Below are 15,909 nucleotides of genomic sequence, written 5' to 3' on the forward strand. Positions count from 1 at the left end.
ACACTAATATAAAGGATGGATTTTGCAAAAAAAATGTTATCCAAAGTGTTAGCATAACCACTCCTTGATAACCAACCTGGGCAACGTCACCAGCAAAATACTGTAAATAAAGAAAAAGCAAAACAATTTCTACATAATGAGAAATAGAAATTCTGAAAATTTCTGCTTTTAAGTTCATCAACTTGGAAAATGAAGTCCGTAACTTTTAAGGCTCAGAATTTAGTTATAACATATAAAACTTCCTCGTACAACTGTACAAGACATGATAAATAAGGCCTTTCTTTCTTTAAAAATGACTGTGGTATCTGGTACTCTTCTCACATTCCTCTACTGTCTTTACTATGGTAATGTACTCATGTAGATCAAACAGAGAGGAAGTGGGGACAACAATGCAGCCGAGACTCGTCCAAAAGCTGTTGACATAAATCACAGACATTCGTTCAGCTTTCGGTCACACTCTCCTGCTCTTCCTCATGCATGACAGAATGCAGCATCAGGACATTTTACAGTAAATGGAGACTGGTATGTGTGAGTGTGTTGGATGATATTGATTTACAGAAGAGGAGAAAGCAGAGGAGTTGAGCCTGAAGCGTACCATCTGTACAAAGCCAGACAAACAGAGCTGCCCACCTAAAATCAAACTGTGGTGACTGTGTGAGCTGGAAAAAGTCTTCTATGCTACACAAAATGACGTGGGATGTTTGTCTTGTTGTTTAAATTATTTTGTTAAAGATATGACACATAGTGTGCACTTTCTAAAAATCTTATTTTTTAGAGCCCGACTATTTCGACACAGGAAGGTGAAGTTATCAAGTAACAACAACAAACTCGGCTAGTCTCCAGATCTGAAAGGTATGGAAGCTCGTTTCCGCTCACTTGTTACACGAACTCAGTAAACACCTTTCTCAAGAGATTATGAGCTCAGTCACTGGTTGCATATCTTAGTTATTACAACATAGTGTTCATTTTGTAAATGATGGCCCCTGTTTTCCCCTCTGTGGTAAAGAAAACATGTCCTTGGCCCAAACAATCTTCAGAAGCCAAAGGTTAGACGTGTTTGGACCTCAGAAAGTTTATAATACACAACTTCAAGCTTCAATAAAATGTAAACAGTTGGGTTATAAAAACATTTAACACTCTGACCAGTTGATTTAAAGGAGAAATCAGCCATAGTGAGCTTTTTTTTGTACCATGCTGTAAAAGATGTTTATTTCTGCTGTAAAACCAGGCATCACTTTCCAAAATAATATCCTCACTCTCAAGTTTAAGACTGCGTACAATAAATGGAGTGCAGACACATGCAGAGATGCACACATTAATATCGCTGACTTTCATCTGTCTAGATGTCTCAGGCATTGGAAGCTTGTCCCCCTTGCGTGCCTGTGCTAATGCTTAGTAATTCAGATGCCAAACCTGTCTCAGGCGAGACACTCCGCTCCCCTTTCGGTCACAATGGTCAGGGCTTTTTGCAAGATAATTGCATCCTTGTCATAAAAAACCCCTCACCAGGAGCGATGAAAGAGCAGGACTCACGGCTGAGATTTTAGAGGCCTGACCTGCTCTTTCTGTAACGGTGGTTAAGCATGTGGGGGTCAGACTGCGCCTGCAGGTAACGGCTTTTTAGAGCACACTGTGTGGACAGGTCGAGTGAAATCAGGGTGATAAATGCTAAATTTTGGGTAGCTTAAAATGGTTCAAATAGAGGGAAGGGACGTTAACTCTTTGGATGTAATCCCTCTCAATGGGGAACTTAAGAGAAGGTCTCCTTTTTCTCACAAAAGCAGGGTAGCAGGTCGATGGGGTGGGCACGGAGTGGAATTTTCCTCAGCTTAAGTTGGGAAAAAACATGCCAGTAATTAAAATAATTTAAGCTGCATGATCATCCTTCAAGTGTGGCGATTCCATAATTTTTTGTGCCTCTGTTGTTGTTTACTTTGTGTTCCCTATGTTACTGTTTTCTTCAGTATCTTCGTGTATGACTCTTTTGGACTTTTACTCAGTCTTCTTTCTGAAGTCTCAGAATTACAGCGATGAAATGACCTTTAAAGACAAACGTTTGACCTCCTCGTCCTCCTTGTTTGCAAGCTCCAGTAAATGATTCTACAAATTACCTCCGAGTCTTGTAAAGTATTCCTCGTGCACTGAGGAAATCAAATCTGCACAGCACCACTCTGAGCTCTACGATGAGTCAAATTATCTGTTGTAGGACTCCTTTGTCACGGTTTGGAGTTTCTGTTTAAATACTTCCTGTTTTATTTTGAAATCTCGTTCATACGCCTCAGTAAATTCTACTTCCAGCATTGTTTTGTTTCCTGTGTTTTGTACAGTCAGTATGATTGGTAGACACACCTCTCCATGTGTTTGTCTTGTCTTCTGTGTGTTTCGAAGTGATCTCTTTGTGCCTCTCTTTGACTTTTTGGGCTTTGCTTCCTTTGCTTTGGGTGTCTGTGCTGGTTTTCTATATATGCACGACCCCTGTCCAGGTTAAAGACCACATGCTAGATTTTTACTTTGCATCCTGTACCTCACATTCAGGTCCTCTCATCCTTGCTGTTCCTTGGACTCAGTAATTTTGGCTTTGAGGTCATTTTCAAGCTGCAAGATGAAACTGGAAGCAATGAGAAGTCTCACTGTTGGTATTGCAATGAAAATACCCCCCCTCCCCCAAAAAAATTCACAGTGCTACATGTTGTTATAGTTTTGATTAAACATCTTTCTCTAACGAGGTTTTTAAATTCTAAACTGCTGAATTAGAGACAGAAATCATTCTTTGAGCTTACACGTAAGGCTTGATGTGACTTCAATCTTAAACCGATTAATAGGCATTTTTCTTTGGATTTTACGCTTCCGAACATAAAAGCTTCTCCTGCTGCCAGAGGACAAGTGAGAGTACGTTTCCACTAAGAGAAACTGAACTGTAAAATGGGTGGAAATGCAAATGAAATTCTGTTTACACTGCTGATATCTCAACTCCCATAGCAATTTTGATTTTATAAAGCAAATTTTGGAATAGATTTATCCGTGTAATTCTCCACTGATATGGCTTCTACGCCACGAATATTAACTATAAAAGAATCATTTGAGTGTGGGTGCTGTAGATAATGTCTTTTTTTCCACAGCTGCTGAAGCGTATTTGCATTTAAATTCAATTTTATTGCACATTACAAACATTTCTGTGTGTGTGAAGTCTCACTTTTAGTCACATTCTGTGTGATTTTGGGGGGATTTGACTCATTTCCTGAGATGATACGAGAGGATTAAAAAGAAAAAAAAAATCAATTGCTCTGGTTTCTCTCGAAGCTACAGTTGGTGGTGAGGTGCTGATACTTCGAGGTGCAGCACACTGATGTGACTCAGCTGTGTACCGTCCAGGAAAGAACTTCATCCAGTAATAACAGATGATCAATGCTGCAGTTTTTACTCTGCAGAGACGTTTGAAGTGAGCCACTGAGCAGCAGGACAGCTTTAGATTAAAACCAGAGAGCCTTTAAAACATCTCTCTTTGAATCTAAAAGTATGTCAGTGGTGCTTTTTAATTATTACTTCCTGTTTAAATTTTGAAAGTAACCATGTCGTGCATCAAGTCGTGTGCTAAAGTTGGACGTAGAGATTACAGCACCTCCCAGCAGCTCAGAGTGCTGTAACGTTTAAGAAACACACAGATTGTATAAAATCAGCAAATATGACTTAAAGTTAAAGAAATTTAGGGGGGGAAATAAATTAACACACAATAATATATAATAAAACATGTTTTAACTGCCATTAGCTGCACTCGAGGAAGAGCAAACATTGGATGGAAGTCAGTAATGTGGATATCTGGTGGAAAAGCAGCGCTTTGAGCAGCTGCTTAAAAGCTTTAACATGCAAGAAAAAATGCTTCAGTCTTATAGTGTGCAGCTGTCACTGTCTACTATGGTATGTAATTACTATTGCACTATATTGCTGCTGCTGGCACCTTGTGGTGATAGAGTCACACTTTAAACGGAAAAGTGTGTCATCAGTTACATTGTTTGCACTGATAAATAACCTCCTGCGAGCTACAATCACCAACAAAACACTGTTGTTTTCTACATCATAATAAATATCATTATTGAAAATTTCCAGGGGTCCAGGTGGTGGGACAGCATCCTACGTTGAGACCTGTCTTATCCCAGTCACGTCCTCCAAATCTTCAGAGGCCACACGTCTTAATGCTTGACTTCAGGTATTTTAAAGTCTTGTTGTCACAGGTGTGTAGAATCAGGCACCTAGCCATGGAGCCGGCCTTTACAAGCATTTGTGAAAAAATGTGTCGTTTTCTAAAGAGCTCAGTGAAGTTAAGCGTGGTATTGTAATAGCTAAACTTTTTAAATTTTATTTCATAAATTACAGCAAAAAAAAACAAAACAAACAAGAACACAGCAGAGCATACTTTAGGGTGTGACCAGCATGCAGTGCTCACTGGTTTCTCAGCCAAGCTCCTGATGTCTGTTTTTAATAGGGGGTCACAAAGAGGCTTCATCCCATGGGTGCTGTCATGCTGGCTATGTGCACGCCTTTATCTTTCTATATACAAACTAATGAATTATGCTGAACTATGCAGACTAATCTTATTAATTTAATATTTTTAAATCTATATATAAATGTCAAACATCAGGCATGACGCATTAATCCTTCCCCTCGTTCCATCCTACCTTGTGGTGTATTTGGACTCTGAGCAGAATATTCTTGTAGCTGTGGCCGTCGTTGACCTGCAGCACCGCCCCGTCCTCTGCCCCCTCCGAGCCGTCGTGGATGTACTGAATCTGTTCCCGTGACAGCTCCTCCAGCTTGAATCGGCTGAGAGCACGGTCGCTGTGGAGACGGGTCAGCCGGCCATAGCGGGGCGGCTCAAGCACCATGACCAGAACATCGGCTGCGTTGTCAGGGTCGTCGACCTGCAGGACCGACTTGGTGATGGTTGCCAGGCTGCCACGGCCCTCCACGGTAAGAGGAGAGAAGGTCACGACTCTCGGGGGCTGGGAAGGATTTTAAAAAACAGGAGGAACAGCTTTGAATATAACCTGACAGCTGTGAAGGACAGAGGTAGATTTGATTTAGGAAACATACAGCTTAGATACATTTTAACACTTCTAAAGGCTGATAGCAGAGGGGGATACAGCAGTTTACCCCAAACACACTCAAATCATCACATGATGTATTTTCTCCCAGAGAACTGGGACACGGGGGCTGTGCTGACGCCAAGGGAAATGAAGAAATGAAGGTAAGGCGGAGATGAAGCTGGGCGCCTCATTAAGCTGCACTCAGCCATACCTGGAGCCTCACGACAGATGGCAAAATGCTTCATCTTGCTAATAAAGCCATTTTAGGAGCACCAGCAGGACTGGGAGGCCTCGCGTTGTAAACAAGAGCATAACTTTATCCATATTCTTCTTTACACTTTTAAAATGAACCGTTCTTCTTAAAAAAATAAAATCTATCTAGACTAGATGTCAAACCTCCACCTCAAAATAAAGCATATGTAAAAAAAACAACCTGCCATTGTTCTTCCTCTTTAGATGTAAGAAGTAAGGACAACTGGAGAGTGTTCACCTGATCCAACGGGGATATACACTCTTTACCACATGCACTTAAATGCTTTTCCAAACTACAGAAAGTATTACTTAAGTTTAGTGAGAAATCTACTCATAAACAGATGGTGAACAGCCTGAGATCACCCTCGGTGGACTAGCTCAGGTTCCACACGTACAACCCTGGTCTCGATATTTTTGACTGTAGAGATCTCTTCCTTCTCTTGGCTATGAGGAAATACACAACACTAGCTTTGTGCAGCTCAAAGCACTTAAAAATAGATCTGAACTGCACTCAGCAGGAATCCCAGCAGGAATCATGACTGGTTACTCAAAAACCCCACAAACCTTGTTTGGAGAGTAGGAACTATTTTCTTTCTGCTTAACCACACCCGACCCCATAACTAAGCATCACAAGTAAGAAAAGGGCTCTTTCTTGTTAATACACGATAATTTTCTTTTATTTGTTTTCTGTGGATGAATCAATAGAACAGACTTCTCGTGTGATTGAGGGTTAGTTCCCTCTTTCTTCCATAGGAATGTTTGGGTCCAATGTGAAATCCGATCATCTTTTGCATCTCACTTAAGATGTTTAATCACAACTTGGTCCTGCAGGAAGTTTCTTCCTGTTAAAAGGGTGTTTTTCCTTTCCACTGTCTCCAAGTGCTTGCTCATAGGGTGCCGTCTAACTGTTGAGGTTTTCTCTGTATTACTGTAGGATGTAGAGCTGACTGTTGTTGTGAAACGTAATAAAAATGAAACTGAACTCCTCACATTTCTGTTTCCATAGGGGAAAATAAACCTAAACCTGTACTTAAAAAAGGAATCACAGATGCATGTTTTAATTTCCTGTGTTTAAGTATGTGACAAGGAAAACAACACAGCCAGGATGGTAAAATCTGGAAGCAAAACGGCTTGGCTAAAGTTCATTTTAATGCAATTTCTCCACAAAACATTTGTTAGCAGAGCAGCTTGGCAGGGACGAGGTACAGGTAGAGATGCATAGGCTGTCCCTGCGGAGATGCCAGTCTGCTGTGGCCTTAAATCAAACCGTTGTCAGGTACCGAGCTCTGAGCCGCTCAGCCTGACACAGGGCTTGTGTCCAATTCGTAGTGTTTGCCGGTGGTTGGCCGAGCTCCAGCTTTTTGGCATTACAGCAGCAACTTGAGCAAAGGGCAATGCATGAAACAAGCTGGCGCCAGAGAGAAGGATGACTTGTGGGAAAGTCATGCCCACACACTCCCTCTGTGTGTCTTTAAACCAAAGTGACCCCTGGTTGAAATTTCTAGACAGAGAACTGAAACAAAGCACAAAAACACAGGAGGCGCACGCAGTTATCTGCAGCCCCCTGCAAGGGGGCCATGTGCTGACAAATTTTTAGACGTCAGAGGAGTTATCTCCAAGAGACAGACAACTTATTCATCAGGCGCACACCTTAATCCTGTGTCGTCATTTCTGCAATTCTCACAGGGGAAACAAAAGGTTTTGTGCTGGTGGGGGCTGAAATTGTGTATGTGTGTGTTATTATTTTTTAATCGTGCTAAGACATGCTAACGCATGAAAGGCAACCGGTAAAATCTCTTCCCTGAGGCAAACGAAAGCAAACATAGGCGCGCTGAGGTGGGAGGGCTAACCTTTCATCCTGCCCTTACAGGTGAAGTGAGGTTCATTTTTGGCAGAGCTGTCATCACCCACGAGGCCCTTGGGGCTCTGCTGTACTTCAAGAAGATGGGAGAGGCTTTTTGTGTGGTTGTTTTTGAGTTTATTTCTCGTTTGTTCTTAATTTGTTTTGTTTTTCCTGCTGGATGGTGTTCATGGGGAACAAAGTGGAAGAATTTCCAAAGCCAATTTCCACCCTGTGTCTGCCTTATCTGCAGCTTTTCTTTAGTGCTTTTGATGTGTCAAACCATCACAGCACAGACCACTGAACTGCAGTCTACCTGGACGTATGATTAAAAAATGACCGTTTCACAGATTGCCTATAGTTTTGGCTCGGTTATATTTGGTCTTTTTACTGAATTTCAACAGAAAATAAAGGCAGACGGCTTATTGGTATTGACTAACAGCTAAGCGCGCTGCACAGCAGATACTGGACTCTTAGAAAGTTTTTTCAAAAGAAGCAGCCACTCCTGTCAGAGGGGGGGAGGGAGGCTATCTGCAGCTCAGATCTTTCATTCCTGAGGCTATTACATTCAGAGGCCCTGCTGGCTGGCGATCTGATAGGGATTTCAATTAAAAATGTATTTTATTTTGCTTTTAGCTACACAGAGAAGGCTGCATAAGCAGAAATCGTCTTGTTCTCCCTGCTGTATAGTCGAGTCAGTGTGCGGCGTAGTTTGGTTTTTCCAGCTCTGTATGGGACAAAATAAAAATTATGCATGAATAATAGGTGCAAGCCTCTGGGCTGCAAAAATAAAACAAATGCTTAAATTCCAAAAGCTGCAGCTCCTCTAATGACCACTGGAGGCAGAGCCCACAGTTTGGGGTGTTAACATGAAATAAAAATTAAATGCAGCCAGTTTCCTCCTGCATGACATTTTTCACACAGCTCACCTGTTTAAATGTTATAAATGTGTAAAGTAAGCACGGTCAGGAGCAGGAAGGGTTTCTGGCTGAGCTTCTGCTAATCTGAGTCACTAAACTGGATCTATGGACCATGTTTGTGCTGTTGGTGCTTTTTGGAGCAACATCTATCTGGTAACTGTCATGGCTTGCTGTGCATTAAATTTTACACGCTGTCCTGGAAGTCTGTGCTCCAGTTTTGACGCGTGAAATTCTCATATATTATGTCTATGCTGTACATTATGTGCGTCTGTGTGGTTTGTTCATACAATTTACGACAACAAAGCATTTGTTAAACTTGCTAACAAAGCATGCTAATGTTTGCACAATTATTTAGACGCTTGTGTTTGAATATGCTAACTTCTGTCCGATAAACACACAACCTGGTGATGCCCCTGAATGTGACTTCACAAATCGACAGGTGGAATCACACTAAAAGATCGCACCCATGGTCTGCTCTCAGTGTTGGTCTCTAGTCTCAAGTTCTTTCAGCATTTGATGCAGAACAGCCAGAAGATGTTGCAGTATCTTTCCCCCAGCCTTTTACACTCACAATAATCCCTGACCCCCCAATTGATTCTTCTGTTTATCAACAATCCATGATACTAACACAACGCTATCAGCGAGAGAGCCCTGAACACAGATCACCTCTGGATCCTCCGTGCTCAAGCTGAGTGTCTGCAGACCTCAACCGACCAACTACAGCTTGATTTTTACTAATGAAGAAGATGAACGGGCCTGTAGGATTGCACATTTCTACCTGTACTCATTCCTACACTAGAATCTGTTTATTTTTGACTGTAACATCTAAACATGTTAGTAAAAGAAAGGTCTTCAGTATATATTCTTTACTGGCATTGATATTTATCCAGATATGTTGGAGGATAAAAGTTCAGAGTTGTATTGTTAATTACACGGGCGATGTTGCAAAGCCATGCAAACGTAATGCAATAAATATTGTAACAGTAGCCTAACACTGCTTATCATTAATTAGAAAAACACACATTTTATGGCTGTAGTTTGTTCACTCAATGCAATTTGACCACTGCACTCTTTTGTCTAAATGTGGTGAGCACACAAACCAATGAATGATGAAGTCACAGTTGTTATGTCCATCTTTTAAATATAGTTTCTCGTGTGTGCATACTAACGCTCTCTCTGTGTAAAATATATTATGATTGTGATGATGAAGATAAAATGGAGAATGCATTCAGTATGCTCGCAATCAAAAAACCGTCCTGCACATCTCACCGTTTCTGCCACTGAAAGATTTCTTTCAAAGCTTGAAATGTTCTGAAACCACACTGACAGGATCTACTTTCTTTCAAAGAAAACTGTAGTGCACACAACAAAAACACTGAAAGTTACATCAGTGTATGTGAGTCGCTTTGATGTGGACTGAAAGGCGCAATCACCATGTTCCCTTCTGTCTCTCTGAAGAAGTTCAAATACTAAAAAATAGCGTATTGAGGTAATGTTCTTTCTTAGAAATGTATGTGAATTACTCCCAGAACAAAAACAGCAGGTAGCCGTCTGCACATCAGAAATATTGGAGACTGTGTGGGAGCATGAAAGCTGACCACGCACATACTTGCAGAAACTGTGCAAAGATAAGTCTTTCTTGGAAAATGAAAACTCAAATGCATCTCCATTAACAGCCTCTGTCCACTAATGCTTTTTCAGAGAGGGAGGTCAGTAGTCATCAGGAAAACATACACAAAAATGTTCTCCTTTGTAAGCATAAAGTCTATTTTTCATCATCTTTTCAAAACAGTAAATGCCACAAACACTGTTGTGTGTAGAGCAGGGCGATACGAACAAAAATATTTATCACGATATACATTTGAAAATTTGCAATAACGATATAACTGACGATATAATTGACACGAGACAAAACACTTTACGACTCCACAACTTTATTAGTGCAAAAAAACCCAAAAAAAACCCATCAATGTATTTTCACTTAAACAAGCAGCTGTTTTTTATATCCATTAAGTTATATAAAAATTTAACAGTGCAAATGCAAATTCTTTGCTGACAGTTTAACCAAAAGACATTTCCAGTGGAAACTGGCCGACATATCCTCAGCATAACCATGTATAATATCCACAAAACTTAAAAAGAGGTTATACACACACAATATGGTAATATTATGTTGAAGCACAGTACGTATCACTCCGCGAGGCTCCTGCCTACGATAGCCGTAATGCTCCGACAATCCATCAAGCGGTGCGGCTTCGTAGCTTAGCAAAGTCGTACTGAAACATCTGACAGATTTCCGAGCGCCGTGTACATAAAATCATTTCGAGGTCAGTAAACACAACCAGAGTTCATACATAAGGCACACGGGATTATAAGGGGCTCTGTCGACTTTCAGAAAAATCAAAGGATTGATTTTAAGTGTGCCGTATTTTCCAAAAAACACGGTAATAACGACGGCCCGCTAGCATGCGCTACCAAAAATAGTGCTTTGTTGTGTATCTGACAGACGAAAGCTAAACCAGTTCCACACCACTGAAGTTGCAGCATTTTTACAAACCAGTTCTGGTTCATCTGTTTCATTCAACGATCCACTTTCGCTCTTCTCATTGCTTTTTCCGCCATGTGCGTATGAAAACAAAGGCACTGCGCATGCGCGTTTTACCCATATTCTATCGCCATATTTCATTTTCCTATTGTTGCCCAACATTATACCGGTATTACCGTGAACGATATGATATGACCCAGCCCTAGTTGGGTGTAGGGCATTACTGTGCTATATTCTTTAATCACATTACAGTTACTAATCAAATAATCATTTTCATTTATTGCACAAAATAACAAGAATGCGATGGTTACAAACTGCATCCAGGCCAGAAACAGCCGTTCACTGCTGCTAACGTTGTGACATGGACTGTTTTCAAGCATCTGTGCAGACGGCAGAGTAACATAAAGCAACACAAGGAACACGGAGCGACGTTATTTAAAAATGAGCGCATGCTGAACCCGGCCCAGCAGCCAGAGCCCGATCTTCAGCAGCTAAGAGTGATGAGCAGTCAGGCTTGTACCGCTGTAGCCTCCAATTATACCCCATCCTGCTTCTATAGAAGAATCAATCATTGTTTTCTAGACCCTTTAACAACATCTTGTAGTAGCAATATTGGCAAATAGAGCTTGTAGTAAACAGGGGGAATAAGGGAGGTATTAAGGAACTTCCTCTCGGCTCATTGGTTTGAAGAAAAGGCATCACGGTGCAACAATCCTTTTAATCAACAATCCTTTTAATCTTTGCTTGAAACACCATAAAAAGGGTTTTATCCATAAGTGACTTGTTATTTTCAGTTACATTAATATAATATTGCTTTAACTTGTTCATTTTATTTGGGATTGAGTACTGTATTTCTAATGATGTTTATTATTTGTTGAAAGTACTGTTAAAGCTGCTTCTCTAAGCTGTCAGTATAGACTTCTGACTCGTGCAATAATATGTTTTTTCAAATTGTTGTATTATTGCTTTCTTTTGCATCGCTACATCCTAAAGGTGACTGTGGAGGCCACCTAAGTGCAGTGAACCCATTCTCAAGTTGAAGAAACCCACTTGAGATCATTTGAGCTTAATGACATTATCCTGCTGGAAGCAGCCATCAAAAGATGTGGTCATAAAGGGATGGAGATGGTCAGAAACAATACTCAGGTGGGCTGTGGTATTTAAATGTTTAAATGATGGTCAGGTGGCATTAAGGGGCCCAAAGTTTCTCAGTAAAATATCCCTCACACATTACACAACCAACACCAGCTTAAACTGGTGATCCATCACAGGATGAATCCATGCTTTCATGTTGTTTGCAAGAAATTCTGATGCTACCATCTGAATGTCAAGACTCATCAGATCAGGTGTTGTTTTTCCAGTCTTCTGTTGTCTAATTCTGGTCAGCCTGTGTGAACTATAGCCTCAGTTTCCTGTTCTGAGCTAACACCAGTGGCACCCAGTCTGGTACTCTGGATACCTTAATCTCATCTGACCTCTGAAGCCTAAATAAAACACAGGTGGGACAGACAATAACAAAGGAGAGAAGACAAAGACAGGAAGTAAAAACAGAGTAAAAGGTGAAGCAACTATGGCAACAAGACAGGACTTGGAAACTTGAAAGATGAAGACAAGATAGCAGATGGCAACATAAGAAATATCCGAAAGAGTAACCAAACATTTCAAATAAACACCAGATAAGAACCCAGGCCATGTCACACTTTAAATCGCTTTCTTCAGGGTGGTAAATATGTAACATAATGGATGACTTTTTAATAACAGTAATAACTTTTATATTGACTCCAAACACTTGTCACAAATTTTATACCAAAGAACAGGATATCTGGCCTCATCCTACACCTGCTTATAGTCAGATAATAAGTTAACCAGAACTAATTTGCACTGCTGAAGAAAGCAACATAATTATATATCGTTATCATAAAATGATAATCATCTGCTGCAGACATTAATTAATTTTGCACTGGTAGAAAACTAGTGGAGTGCCAGTCAAAACACAGACACACACAAATTCCTGCTAATGTTGTATGAGAAAGCAGATAAGATTGCGTAATTGCGAAGTCAACCAAAACAGACTCAAATGCAGCACTACCACTCAATCACCGTCTGCAAGCGGCCCCCTGAGCTCAGTGTCTGCAACATTCATTTGCCTGGGGGCAGATTTAATAGAGCGGTCACGCTGTGCTGGATAAACACCAAACAAGGACACACTAAAAAACGTTTAAAATCCTCATTTAAGGTTTTAGGAGACTGTCAGACACAAGAAAAATGTCCTCAAGTGCACGAGTAATTCTTTTATCATTAATATTTATAATAAAAACAAAAAGGGATTTTGTTTGGAAGACTGTAGCATACACGGACCTTTGTGAGACATTTTAACTTCTTTTAACTATTTCTCCATAAACAGCGAGTGCAGTAATGCAGGTACCACACTGACCCATCAACTGTTCTCAGAGAGGGCATGTTAATCCCTTGTTTCTCATTATTTTCTAAAGCTGTGCCAAAATCAGAGGTCAGCTTGACATCAATAGAGGCGTGCTCTCAGGCTGACATTGGCCGATCACCGGGGCTTTACTCCGCAGAGAGAGAGCCTCAAAAATAGTGAGAAATGCAGATCAGCTGGGATGATGCAGCAAAATGAGAGACAGGCTCACTCTAAAATATGAGCTGACAGATCAGATTAAATGTGGCTGTCTGCTGTTTGAGTGGTCGTGGAGTGAGAGGCTGCAAATCTCACATTTCTTAGCAGTATATGCAATAAACATGTAATATAAATAATATTATTAAAGCTTAAACAGGCATCAGAAAATCTACAATAACATTTCAACAGGTGAGTTTCTTGAATGTTTCAGATACATCTGCAGCTCCTCTGCTGAACTGACTGCTTGTAGTGCTCAAAGATGCTTTTATACAATGAACCCATTCAGACAAGCGCTTTTTCTACACTTGACTGATTTCTATCTAACGTTCACACACTGATGGAAGCAACCGAGAAACCTGCTCTACCTCCTGAGCTACAGATCCAACCGCCTAAAAAATGACCTGCAACCACCAACGTTTTCCTGGATGCAGGGAGGCCGTTGTCCTACTTTCACTCTAATACGACTGAGCCTTAAACTAACTACATGTACCTAACTGTAGGATGGCGGTATCCAGTTGACTCGTCCTGTATGACATTAACAAAAGTTAGTATAGTTTTTATGTGCCAAATGTAATAAGGAGACCCACTGAGATTTTGGACCACACCTTTCTTTAGAAATATGTTTTTCCTCCAGATAAATGGTCGTCTGTCACTCAGGAGGTAGAAATTTCTTGCTACTAACTTCAGTCCTTTGTCAAGATACTGATTGCTAAATTGTGAGGTCTGCGGCGTGGCTGAGGGGGAGGCGGACGTACCTGAGCAGCATCCGCAATCTCGCCTCGCTGGCTTAAAAAGAATGAACTAGGTCGTGTTGTTGTTGGTGATGTGTGTGGGCTGTAGTTGAAAAGCTGGATGCAGCGGATGCTCATGTTATTAACGTAACTGCCGCAAATTTCTTTGTAAAACTGATTCCGATGTTAAACGTTAGTTCCCCGTGACTTTTCTGCCAGGTAACTTGCGCCCCACCTGTCAGAAACTCTAATCCATGCAGCTAAATCAAATGATTTAGGTTCATGAATGTGGCTTAGAAAAGGTGCTTTGGGTGGTCTGTTGAAGTATATATGCATCACTGCAAACAATACCCCACACTCAGGTGCCCACAGATTGGACGACACTAATCTTTGAATCCTGCTATAATTTTAATCCAAACAACAAACCTGTAGAGTTTCATGAATGCACCTTGCACAGCTGCTATCGCTAATGCCATCATATTGACAAAATCTCTCCAAACTCACTGCTCAGTCAAAGTCAGGCCTCACATTTCCACAGTCCTCAAACTGGAGTCTTTTCTCTCTGCGGTAAACTTTCTCAACAAGGACTAAAGATGACAGATAGAACAAACAAACCTCTACATTCACACTGAACTAAATTTAGAAACAAATGTGCCCCATGTAACGTCACTACATTGGTCTGCAACGTGGAAACAGCAACCTTTATTAGATATCTGGATTTGTAGCCTGAACAACAGATTTATGATACAGCTTTTTTTAATGGCACTTTCAAGTCAGTTCATTTCTCAGTAAATAAAGGAGAGTTGAAGGAAATGTCTTCTTACCTGCATGGACACGGCTCGGACTTGAATTGTTTTCGGTTGGGAAAACAGCTGGGGATCAGCAACACGCAAGGTGAACTCACCGCTCCTGCAGGAAGACGAAGAAAGGGGAACTCTTAAATGAAGACAAATCTTGGAGTAGGGAGACTAAATTTCACCATCCCTTATTTCTGAAATTGCTTTAAAAACTGCATTAAAAATGCTACCCTCAGTCCCGTGAGGGTAGCATGCTGTGTTGTCATTAGACCTGATCACCTGTGAGTTATCTGTGGGAGTGGAGGTGAGCTATCACAAACACACAAAAGCCCACCTGCTCACACACTCATCATCATCAATGTGCCCCCCCTACACTGCTGCCTTACCATATTCCAAGCCAAGGCTTATTACCCACAACTCCCCAGGGCTGCAGCTGGGAGACATCCAGAGAGTCTGAAGATCAAATAACCGAGCGGGTTGTTTGTTTTAGTGACAGAAAGGAAAAAGCCAAGTGCTTAGGTGCTTTTTGGACTGCAGTAGCATCTTTGAAAGTTGCTGACAAAAGTCTGCTGAAGGTTGTTTTCCTAATAGTTTTAACCGTCATGGTCCTCTGGTCCATGTGTTTCTAGTTTCTCCTGCCTCACTGGCACCACGTTTGATGCCAGTCTTCACATGCTCACCCATCTCGTTTTGGTTTTACTTCCTGCTTTTGGTCTGGACGTTTCTTCCTGCAGAGATGCTGAGATGTTCTCAAGCTAGTTGAGAGAAATAATCCCTGACTTACTGCCAGTAAAAACACACCAAACTGCAGCTCTAAAGTGAAACAGCCACAGAAACAGCCCAGATACACGTAAAGTATGGAGTTATATTAAAGTAACAGAATATATTTCTGAAAAATAGTCGCTGAAGTTGTAAATCTCATTTTCTGTGCAGAGTGTTGCTGTTGCTGGTACATGTCTTCACTTCATTATAGATGAGAGAAAGATTTTTTTTTAAAATGCAGCCTTGAGACAAGTGGAAAGGCTTCTGATCAGTAGTAAAGTCTACCACTCAAAGAAATAAAATTCATTTTTTGTCAGCGTCTTGACCCATGGCATGTTTTTCA

General features: G+C 41.0%; 1 protein-coding gene across 2 annotated transcripts in view; it reads right to left on the reverse strand.

Moving 5' to 3' along the window:
* Positions 1–15,909, reverse strand: part of fras1 (Fraser extracellular matrix complex subunit 1) — a 306,843-nt gene that overhangs the window by 91,013 nt on the left and 199,921 nt on the right. For both annotated transcript variants that reach the window (XM_085426433.1, XM_085426432.1), the window contains exons 27-28: positions 14,832–14,916; positions 4,674–4,997 (exon numbers count right to left, since the gene is read on the reverse strand). In XM_085426433.1, coding sequence (XP_085282559.1) covers positions 4,674–4,997; positions 14,832–14,916 — 409 coding nt within the window. The remainder of the gene's footprint in view (positions 1–4,673; positions 4,998–14,831; positions 14,917–15,909) is intronic.

This window comes from Rhamphochromis longiceps, linkage group LG12, assembly GCF_057381845.1.
Source record: "Rhamphochromis longiceps isolate RC_006_pf linkage group LG12, R_longiceps_female_GT1.1, whole genome shotgun sequence".
Taxonomy (NCBI): domain Eukaryota; kingdom Metazoa; phylum Chordata; class Actinopteri; order Cichliformes; family Cichlidae; genus Rhamphochromis; species Rhamphochromis longiceps.